General features: G+C 42.1%; 1 protein-coding gene across 1 annotated transcript; it reads right to left on the bottom strand.

The window, feature by feature from the left end:
- Positions 1-255: 255 nt before the first annotated feature.
- Positions 256-10,822, bottom strand: IDH2 (isocitrate dehydrogenase (NADP(+)) 2). Its single transcript, XM_075575131.1, has 11 exons — positions 10,595-10,822; positions 4,653-4,744; positions 3,758-3,923; positions 3,149-3,309; positions 2,928-3,071; positions 2,431-2,567; positions 1,937-2,088; positions 1,739-1,851; positions 1,264-1,361; positions 893-988; positions 256-636 (listed from the first exon to the last, which is right to left on the bottom strand). Exons 1-11 carry the CDS (start codon positions 10,710-10,712, stop codon positions 549-551), a joined length of 1,365 nt encoding a protein of 454 aa, XP_075431246.1. The 5' UTR covers positions 10,713-10,822; the 3' UTR covers positions 256-548.
- Between the last annotated feature and the right edge of the window lie 336 nt (positions 10,823-11,158).

Below are 11,158 nucleotides of genomic sequence, written 5' to 3'. Positions count from 1 at the left end.
GTACCGCGCCGTATTCCTGTGATGGTTCGTTTACCAATGTCTGTAACATGTACCAATGCGCTGTCTGACACCAATAAAGGAAAAATATTTCAAAAAAAAAAAAAAAAGAAGAAATGTGCCACTAAAATGGTAATTAAACATCAGTTCCTAACATTAATGCAATCTTAAGACTAGACCCATTTATGTATTAAAATCAGATTCCCACTCAAACTACAGCTCTATTCACCTTGGAGTACAAATATTACCACCACAACATGTTTGCAAAGGGTTTTATTTGCTATACATGGCACCGACAAGGTAAGTCGACAAGGTATGGTAAACGTTTAGGTCTGACACTAAACACTTTAAGTGTGGCAGCTCTAAGGCCTCTTCCCCGTTCTTCAGCTGCGCTTTGTGTTCTAAAAAATACAACCAGCATTAAACTAGGTAGAAAATGTTTTTGCCACAGCAGTATGACTTTCCAATCTTGAAAAGGTTAAAAATTAGGTTAAAAAAAAAAAAAAAAAATACAAAAATAACTGTCTGGCCATTGAACTACAGTGCGTGTTTTACTTCTTTCCAAGAGTTTTGTCAAGGTTGTTCTTAATGGCATCCAAGAAGTCAGTTGTGTTCACATAATGTTCATCAAGTCTGACACTGGAGGGGAGGGAGGAGATCAAAACAAAAACACGCATGAGTGAGCTGAAAATAAAGTGCATTGTACAGTACAATCAAGTCAAACCAATTAGTTACCAAGCTTCATGCATACTGGAATCTATATACAACATGAATGCTATGAGGATCTGCTGATTTTGGTTTAACACCCCCACAATATCCTCAAACAAGGTAAGCTTTGCCAATATACCAGCATCGGTAAATTGCCTCCAGCACACTATAATATATGTACACTTACTTGCTGAAGCCACCATGAATACATCCAGCCAAATCCTTTGTCATAACGCCACTTTCCACGGTCTCCACACAAACCTTCTCTAGTTTCAAGGAGAAGCTGGCAAAGAAAAGTAAGCACTTATAAGAAAACCTATGTACATCTCCAGCAGTCACCAAAACAGACTGCCAGGGTGCCAGATCTGTTGCCAGTTTCCAACACTCAAATTAGTGTTTGATATAATAGGCCCCCCAGACATAACACCCCACCCCTCCCCCCCAAAGAAAAGTTGATTGTTCAGGTTCTTTATGCCAGAGACATTACACATCAATACTGCACAATATTTACGATTTATAGTACTGAGAACGTTTATGAAGTTTCATTTCGACGCTTACTTAATCAGATCTTTGTTTCCGTCCAGTTTGCCTCTGTGCTCCAAGCCTCTAGTCCATGCAAAAATGCTGGCAATCGGGTTTGTACTTGTGGGCCGCCCCTAAAATACAAATAAGTAGTTGGGAACCAATAGTTTAAACTTTTCAAAAGGATATTGATCATGCAACACATTAGGTACTCATAGCCAAGAAGCAAGACACCATCTACTGCACATTTGGGATAAGGGAAATTGAACAAGACACCTATATGCAAAAGCTAGACATGCAAATGTTAGAAAAATAAGTTACATTGATATCTCAGTGTTTGTGTTCAAAATCAGATGAATGAGGGACAGGTTTTCAGCAACTTTTATTAACCTTCTCATCCTTATGCAATATACCCCTCCAAACCTCCCCACCCTTAAAAAAAAAAACACAAAAAAAAAAACAAAAAAAACAAGTACTGACTTTCTGGGACGATTGTTTTTAGTAAACAAACCTTCTGATGTTCCCTGTAATGGCGAGTAACCGTTCCATGAGCAGCTTCTGCTTCAATAGTCTTTCCATCTGGGCAAACCAGGACGGACGCCATTAAGCCAAGGGAACCAAAGCCTAGAGAGACAATCAGAATGGATTTTGCACCTCCAGTCTCAAACCATTTTTCTAGGTAACTACATCCACTGCAAACAAATCTTACCCTGAGCAAGAATATCAGACTGGACATCGCCATCATAGTTCTTGCAAGCCCACACAAAGCCTCCAGAAGACTTCAGCACCTGTGCTACCATGTCATCAATTAATCGGTGTTCATACCAGATCTTCAGTTTGTCAAATTCTGGTTTGTAGTGCCTAAAACACAAGAAAAACCTAATCAGTTTTGTTGCATTTTGTATCTACGAAGTGAAACATGTAGAATTATTGCAAAATAGCAGTGTAAGAAAAAGAAAAATTAGCAAATTGATCGCACAATATGTAGATATGGTCTACTTGACATCGACTTATTTTTAATCTGGTTTAATACACGAGATTTACTTCTTCAGACTGTTATCATTGTTAAAGTTCCAGTGCTGCTAAGGATTCACTGATGTCAAATTAAGAAGGTGAGTGAGGGAAAAAAAAAAAAAAAACCCAATACGTGAACAAAGTCATTACAGGAAATTATTTACAAATAAACTTAACAGCACAACATACTTCTCAAAAATATCCTGGAAGATGTCCTTGAATCTGCCATCGTACGCCTTCAAAATAGTATTCTTCGTGCTCAAGTATAGTGGCCACTTCTTCTGAATGGCATATTGAAAACAGCTGTGTGCAAAGCCAGAAATAGACTGAAATGAAAGATAGTTAAACATTTATATTAAGCTGGTGCATTAGTTGTACAACTGCATTCTGGCTATAACCTGTATACTAGGCATGCAATTATTTTGTTGGAATTCAATAGTATGCAATTAGATTAAGATTACTGCAAAATAAATTTCTTTAAAAAACAAAAAAAACCTAAAATAAACTTGATAGGCAGAGGGTGTGGTTTAGCCTGCTGAACCATTTCTCAATGAGAGAACAGTTTGAAATACAACATAAGATACCCATGACCCTGAGCAAACCAGTAATTTTGCTGCATAATCAGTTATCACTATACATAGCATACCAAGACATCTCATTGCACTAAATGTTACATCAGTTTTTACCTCATCAGTGTTGTACATGCCCATGCCAACACCTCCTGCTGGAAAATTGAACACTTCCCATTCTTGCACGGCTGTCCCATCTGTTGGTGTAAACACCATTTTGAAAATGCCAGGCTTATCAACGACAAAATCGGAGGCTTTGTACTGGAATGAAAATTAAGTCAGTACATATTCGGATGGCACCATGAAACCTCAGCTACATTAATCTTGAGCCAACCGACCTGGTCACCATGGGCATGTCTACCAATGGTGATGGGTTGAGTCCAACCAGGTACCAGGCGAGGAATGTTCTTGCAAATAATTGGCTCACGGAAGACTGTTCCACCCAAGATGTTCCGGATGGTACCGTTGGGACTTTTCCACATCTTCTTTAGCTTAAACTCTAGGTGAAAGCACATATACCCTGTTAAATGTCTGCACACTAACAACCATGTTTATGCACATTTAACAGCAGTAAAACTTGTGCAAATACAGATTTAAAGAACAATTTCTGTAACATGCGTATAATGCAAGATAAAGGATAACTTGCACTCGTATCAAATCCAAGCACTTTGTAGTAGTTGCACTACCTTTGTCATGAGTATTTGGTTAGATTCCCAACATTTTATATTATGCACCCCTTACTAGAAAACACCTATGGACACTCCTGCTGCAATCGTAAGTTCATAGCACCTAGGCCAAGGTGTAGTTTGGGGTCTACTATGTACACAGTCCCCACACGGGCTCAGGAACACTATACCTGGGATATATAATGGGATCATTATATTTTGACAAACCCCTTGAAGACACCTTGCAAACTCACTTTGAAAAAACACTGGATTAGATCATACCTTCCACTCTGGCCTCATCAGGTGTGATTGTGGCACATTTCACTGCAACATTATACTTCAGAGTAGCCAAAGCAGAGTCTATGGTGACTTGGTCATTTGTCTGGTCACGATATGGAAGCCCAAGATCAAAGTATTTCAACTCAACATCTACATTTGACAGGATCAACTAGGAGAAAATAAAGTGAAGTTCAAGTGCCAGATATAAGTAAACTACAGTCATATATCTAAATATAATCCTATGGTTTCATAATGTTGAACTGTGATTTAATACACAACACATACATGTTTCATTTTAAAACGAAAGGCAGCCTCTCTGGTAAAATAAATGTACACATATAAAGCAGGAAATCAACTTAACTACCATGATTGCCACAAGAAAATACAATTATTCAACCCTAACTTCGTTGGGATTAGACAATGCGGTATTAAAGTTAATACAGGCATACCCCGCATTAACGTACGCAATGGGACCGGAGCATGTATGTAAAGCGAAAATGTACTTAAAGTGAAGCACTACCTTTTCCCCACTTATCGATGCATGTACTGTACTGCAATCGTCATATACGTGCATAACTGATGTAAATAATGCATGTGTAACAGTCTCTATAGTCTCCCCACTTGCGCACAGCTTCAGTACAGGTAGGGAGCCAGTATTGCTGTTCAGGACGTGATGACAGGCGCATGCGCGAGATGCTGTTTGCCTATTGGGTGATATGTACTTACTCGCGAGTGTACTTAAAGTGAGTGTACTTAAAGCGGGGTATGCCTGTAAATGTTATATGCAATGTTTTAAAAGTTGGCTGAACCCAGTTAATACAAAATAGTAATTAAAAGAAAGTCACCATAAACATTTCTTTAATAGTGTCAGGAATAAGTGTCTAATTCTGAATATTACCTTTTCCTTAATGAATTCCCAGATGATGCGAGTCATCTCATCCCCGTCCATCTCCACCACTGGATTTGCCACCTTGATACGTCTGTCTGCATCTGTTTACATACATAAAAATATGAATTGAGAATCATTAAAGTTAAACAATCTATGAAAATTGACCACAAGTGGGTTATTGAGTGAAAGTATTAATAGCCATAATCCCAGCCATGGCAAATGTAAAACAGATTTGCTTACTTTGTTCCGGTTTTAAAAAAACATGTCCCCACTTAAACATTTTATGATTTAAGGGTGGAATATGGGCAATTAAGGTATGCGAAATGCCACATCTACTTTTAATCTCGGCATTGATACACAGAAGACCTTCCAGATGCATCCAGGATTTGACATGGTGTACACTCAATGGGTAGCGCAAAGTAAGGCAGCATCCGTACTCCGCATGACAGCGCGAATGAAGCGCAACTGATTTTTCATGACACAGGACTGCTCTGTCACGTGGGCGGTTCAGCCAATGGGGCAAACCGCTCATGTGACACCCCACGTCGCTGTGGCTCACAGGCCACAGATCGCTCAGCCGACAGGCAAGCGCAACACCACGGGCTCCTTCGCGCACACACACCTACTATATCCGCGGCCTAAGGCAAACAAATGATCTTGATTTAAAAAAAAAACAAAAAAAAAAAACAAGTGAAGTGAAGATACTAGAAAGTCGTGTGTGGCAGTTTAAACAATCTCAATTTATTGACAACTTATTGACAACCATTGGTTCAATTTGCTCCTATTTGATGCTTATCACTTCAACATTAAATGCCTTTTCGCAACAAAGAAGCCCCTCACCTGTGACCCAAGACAAGTGTACCTTGAGTGGAACACTTGTAATTTTAAACCAGAACAATCCCATTTAAATAGACTGGTTGATGACTGCATCGGGTCACAAAATGTATACCCCAACAATACATCCAAACCTCACACGCCATTTTCTGAAGCCTCTGCAAGTCTGTCATGGGAGATCTGTGCAATTTAAGCAATGAAATGTAAAATAAAATCTGTGTATAAGTACCAACAAAATCTCAGAGTCCTAAAAAAGTGAAAGTCATAACACTGAAGCAAATCATACTTTGCTCTCCCTTATACGTGCAGTTTCATGCACAGAAGCTCATGTAAATTAACTGCTACAACCTTGTCAATAACCTCGTCTACACTGTCTGCCAACTGAGTCCAGTTTACACCAGTCCTGTCTGGATTAAGAGTTCCTTTAAGGAAGGTTTGTTCCATCTTTAATCTGGTTAATCAGACAACCTTCACTCCTCTATAGCACACCTGTGCAAGGCCCTTTATATACTTGCAAGCTTCACAATACAAAGATCTTTACAAATCTTAATTTTTAGATAATTTAAACAAAACAAGCTACAATAAAAATGTAAAAAAAGTTAGTAAAAGTTTAACAGCTGTGAAATTCTTGTAGTTAAAATATAATAAAAGCACTTTGAACTGCAGAAGAATATTTAATAGATATGTAAATTTAGGGTACAAAAAAGGGATTTTTATTTAAGTAACTAAATAGACATTGACTGCCAACAAGTTGTGGGGGTTCTTTATTTAAAGATGTTACTTTGCACTATATAGCCATGCAGAATATTTATAGTTCTCTAGATATGGATACTACATGTGCAGCAGCAAAATGTATTTCCAAAATGTTTCTCGTTTTCAAGTATGTCCTGAGCACAGTTCTGATGACAGATGCATGGTTACATTAGGTGAACAGGGTTATACATTATAAAATAGATTAGCAAGTGTACATAAGCATACGAATGTAGCAAATGCAAAGGATTTGCATTTAGAATGCAGTTAACTGGACAGCTTAAAAAAAATTATTTCACAAAAGGAGGCTAGCAGCGCCCCTGAAAACGGGTTGGAAACTTGTAATAAGGTAACAGGTAGCATGGCAATGCTCATGCCAAGGGAGCTATGAAAAATGCCATTACAGCTATGCAATATATTTAATAAGGCATCTGGCTAAAAATGCACTTCTAGTTCAAGAACTTCCATACGGTTTCAAAATGCAAGCAAAAGGTATGTGTACATTCTGCCCTCATAACATGAAAGGGGCAGTCTGCAATATCACTGTTTATATTGGCTGTTTCCATGGTGGTGTCATCCAAGCAGTCTGCAGGACAGTAATACCGCTTACTATGTTGTATAAAACAAGAAACAAAGTCCAGAGCAACATCTAATGTGACAATGTGAGCTTGCTGGGTATCTGTGTGTTCGCTTACCATGGTGCTAGGGTGAGAAAAGTGAAGTTTGGCAACAGTCCAAAAATTTTTTTTCTTTTTACAAAGGTAAAGTGGTAGGTAGCAAGTCAGGTTTAAATTTCAGGGGGGGGGAGAGATAAAAAAAAAACAAAATATAAAATAAGGAACTTTCCATAAGAAAAAAAAATACAGTCAAGTAATAAAGAGAATACATGAAGGGTATGCCAGGGTAATATCAGATGTTATAATCTGCACCTGTTTGCTCTGATAAAACTGCGGTGACTGGGCCTCAGCCCTACTTTCTAGTCAGCACAGCTCTGAAGGTCAAATAGATCCAGTGACAAGCTGCTCACAAGAATACAGAAGTTGCAACTGAAAATGGCCACACAGTTTGGGCGTTCAAAAGAGCACAAGAGCCAAGTTTCCAAACATAACTGCAGCCAAAATTAACCATTTTAATCTCCGTAACAAAATTACTGATCTGGGAAAACATATCTGCCTACATGGCATCTTAACGGAAAATAAAAAATAAATAAAAAGGGAGCTATACATCTTGAATTATTGATTTGTAAAGTGCCAACATTCTGCAGCACAGCACAATTCGGTTACAGAGATGTAAATTACATGAACAGCTACTTGGCAAATAAGGACACACTGATCAGAGCAGGGCCTCATTCTCTTTTGAGAGCTTACAATTTACAGGCACAATTTGCGCACCATCTATGCTCTACTTATCTCGGAGAAACATTGTCCCACGCCCCATCAAGAGGAAACATTTGGGACACTGACTGAGTTAAAGTTTATATTGCAACACTGGTTTGCCCTTCAAATATGGTCTAGTGCAGGGGTGTGCAAACTGGGGACGCAACATTCTGGGGGGCAACAGTTACAGGGGGCACACGCTCTTCCCGAATGCATTTAAATTAAAGTCCCTTACCTTTTCTCCGGTGACATGTCACCATGGCAACGCTGCATCATGTGACATCAGAAGCACCAGAGACAAGGTAAGATGGGGCACGAGCAGGGGAGGCGCAGATGAAAAACTATGAGCACCCCTGGTGTAGTGCAATTTGATATGCTACAGCAGGGGGGCGCAAACTTTTTTCCCTGCGCCCCCCTGCCGGCTGTCCCCTCACTCCCGCGCCCCCCTCCCAACCCCAACTTACCCGCGCTCCGGCGTAATGACGTCACGTTGCCATAGCAACGTGACGTCACATGACCTCGCAGCGTCATTTTGACGCCGCGTTGCCATGGCGACACAGGGAGGAAGCCGCCGGAGCCACGGTAAGTTAGGTTTACAGAGGCCCTGCAGCTCCCCCGGCAGTTAATTTAAGTGCCTTCGGGAAGTGCCCGGGGCCTCTGTAAACCCCGCGCCCCCCGTCGGCAGTGTCGCGCCCCCCCTGGGGGTCGCGCCCCACAGTTTGCGCACCGCTGTGCTACAGCATGGACATTGTTGCTCCTCTTGTTATATAGATTTCCAAAACCATGTGCATTAAATATGTAAAGTGGTCAGAAGTTACTGGGCCTGCTTTCTGAACTTGAAATCTTCCATCTGACATTGGCAGTTGTCACATTGTGCCACAAAGCAGTAGTTCTATTTCAATATTTAAAGCAAAGACAGGATTGAAATGCTGAAATTTCACAGGGCATCTGCAGTTAAATTAGGTGTACCATTGACAAATCTCAGACAGAAGTATCAACAGCCTAAAAGCACAAGGGCTTAAATTACATTTGTATTACGACATTTTTAATTGTTCGATCTGCACCAATTCAAACCCCACAATGTCATTTAGACTAGAGATACTGTGACCACGACACCCTAGGCCGAGGATATGAAAAAACCCGGAAGTCTACTCCCCTTCCAAATAGACTGTAAGCTCCTTGGAACAGTCACCCTTTACCACTGCACTCATGTGTATTACGGTTGTATTATAATACTACATATGTACATGTTCTCATACCCACTGTACTAAAAGAGTACAACAAGGTGAAAATGCTATGTTCAGATATAGCTCAGCTACCCTGACAAGCAACTTGCCCAAAGAACAGCAGCATCTAGATTTGGTGGATATAAATATCTCCCACTAGCAGGGGGGACTCTGCAGCTTTTTGCAAGCAGTCCATGCAATCATTTCCCATCTAGGACAAGTACAACCAAGGACATATTTGCAAATGTTCCGTGGCCTAAAGTTTCCAGTGTAGCAAGAATAAGCAGCAGAGGTCAAAAGCATTGGTAGGTGCTCTTATGCTGAAACAGCGGTCACTGTCCTTGAAATCCCCTAGTTAAAAACAAAAGTGGAAAGCAATCAAAATAGGGGCTCTAGGTTATTATGTGCACCACTGAAATGCTGATCGATCTATTGGTGTGTTTACTTTTTTTTTGTTAAGCAACCCTTTACTTATTTTGTGAAATTCTGAGGAACCTTAACCCTCTAGTAGCACATGTCTGAGGTCAGATGCATTGTAAGGAACCCCAACTGTCTCCCATAGCGTGTCAGATATAAGATTAATTTTACATTCTTTTGTATTTGGGACAATTTTCAAATAACCTGAAAAATGCACTGAACCCTTTAAAGATTCATGGAGAACCATTGAAAAACACTATTGTATCACAGGGAGGGTCATGCAAAGCAAGAGGTGCCCTTGCCAAGGATTAAATAGACATTTAACAAAGCAAGGAGCTGCAGCCTACTCAGTGAAGGACATGAGCCACAAATATATATGTTATGCTATGTGATCGGCTACTTATTCAGCAACACAATCTTTACCCCAAGGTGCCAGCCCTTAGTCCCAATAATGTGAGAAAGTTACAGGAGAGGGGTGGTTAGAGCAGGCTGGGGCAGTAACAGGAACCCCAGCGGATACAGAGGGGTGTGTGGCAGCAGACAGGGGGCACATACTGTGACATACCACAGCATTAATATATAAGGGGCACATACTGTGACATACTACAGCATTAATATATAAGGGGCACATACTGTGACATACTACAGCATTAATATATAAGGGGCACATACTGTAACATACCACAGCATTAATATATAAGGGGCACATACTGTAACATACCACAGCATTGATATATAAGGGGCACATACTGTGACATACTACAGCATTAATATATAAGGGGCACATACTGTAACATACCACAGCATTAATATATAAGGGGCACATACTGTGACATACTACAGCATTAATATATAAGGGGCACATACTGTGACATACTACAGCATTAATATATAAGGGGCACATACTACAGCATTAATATATAAGGGGCACATACTGTAACATACCACAGCATTAATATATAAGGGGCACATACTGTAACATACCACAGCATTAAAAAAAATGCAGTCCCACAAACGGATAAAGGATTCCCGGATTTTACATTAGGGGGATCCCGCCGAATTCCTTACCGCGCATTAACCGAACCCCAAAGGAGTATAGGACCGGCCAGGTCTGTGCCAGCCCCGGGAGCTGCCAGGGACACGGACACGTGCTGGTCCTTACCCAGCACAGGGGCATTAACGCGGGTTAGGAACCCCAATGCCCCGGAGTGACAGGGGGGGGGGGGGGGGGCGGTCACCGCAAGTACTAGTGCATGACTTTAACCTCTTCCGTGCCATGTAACGCCCGCCCAGCCAGGAAGGAGTTAAGGACCCCCAGCCCATGCTCCCCCCGCCCGGCTGCACTCACAGCTCCGCCGCTGCTGCTGCTGCTGGCTCAGGGCCGGGGCCAGGGCTCCGGGGCCCTTCCCGAAGGCGGCTGCGGAACACCTGCAGATGGAGCTGACGGCCCGGAGGTAGCCGGCCATTGTCCCGGGAAGCGGACGCGCGCGTTTCCAAGGCCGGGGCTGCCCTCAGATTGCTGTGTGCCGCTCTCACTGACTCCGCGCCGCCCGGCTTCAAGGGCGCACACGTCAGCAGCGCGGCTATTTATACTGCCAGTGACGTAGCGCCGGGAAAGGCGTTTGGGGATGCGCGCATGCGCGCGACCGATGTTACTTCCGCTCCACTTTCCATTCATGCGGCGGGGAGGAGGCGCGCGCTGAGAGAGAGATAATCCGGCGGGGAGGAGGCGCGCGCTGAGAGAGATAATCCGGCGGGAGGAGGCGCGCGCTGAGAGAGAGATAATCCGGCGGGAGGAGGCGCGCGCTGAGAGAGAGATAATCCGGCGGGGAGGAGGCGCGCGCTGAGAGAGAGATAATCCGGCGGGGAGGAGGCGCGCGCTGAGAGAGAGATAATCCGGCGGGGAGGAGGC

Source organism: Ascaphus truei, chromosome 18, assembly GCF_040206685.1.
Source record: "Ascaphus truei isolate aAscTru1 chromosome 18, aAscTru1.hap1, whole genome shotgun sequence".
Lineage (NCBI taxonomy): Eukaryota > Metazoa > Chordata > Amphibia > Anura > Ascaphidae > Ascaphus > Ascaphus truei.
The sequence above is the reverse complement of the archived record's forward strand: the minus strand, read 5'-3'. Positions and strand labels throughout refer to the sequence as shown.

Coding starts and splice junctions, on each gene's coding strand:
- IDH2 (XM_075575131.1), bottom strand. CDS start 10,712: ATGGCCGGCTACCTCCGGGCCGTCAGCTCCATCTGCAGGTGTTCCGCA. Junction 3,924..4,652: donor GGGAATTCATTAAGGAAAAG/GTAATATTCAGA, acceptor ATTTTCTCCTAG/TTGATCCTGTCAAATGTAGA. Junction 3,072..3,148: donor GACATGCCCATGGTGACCAG/GTCGGTTGGCTC, acceptor TTTTCATTCCAG/TACAAAGCCTCCGATTTTGT.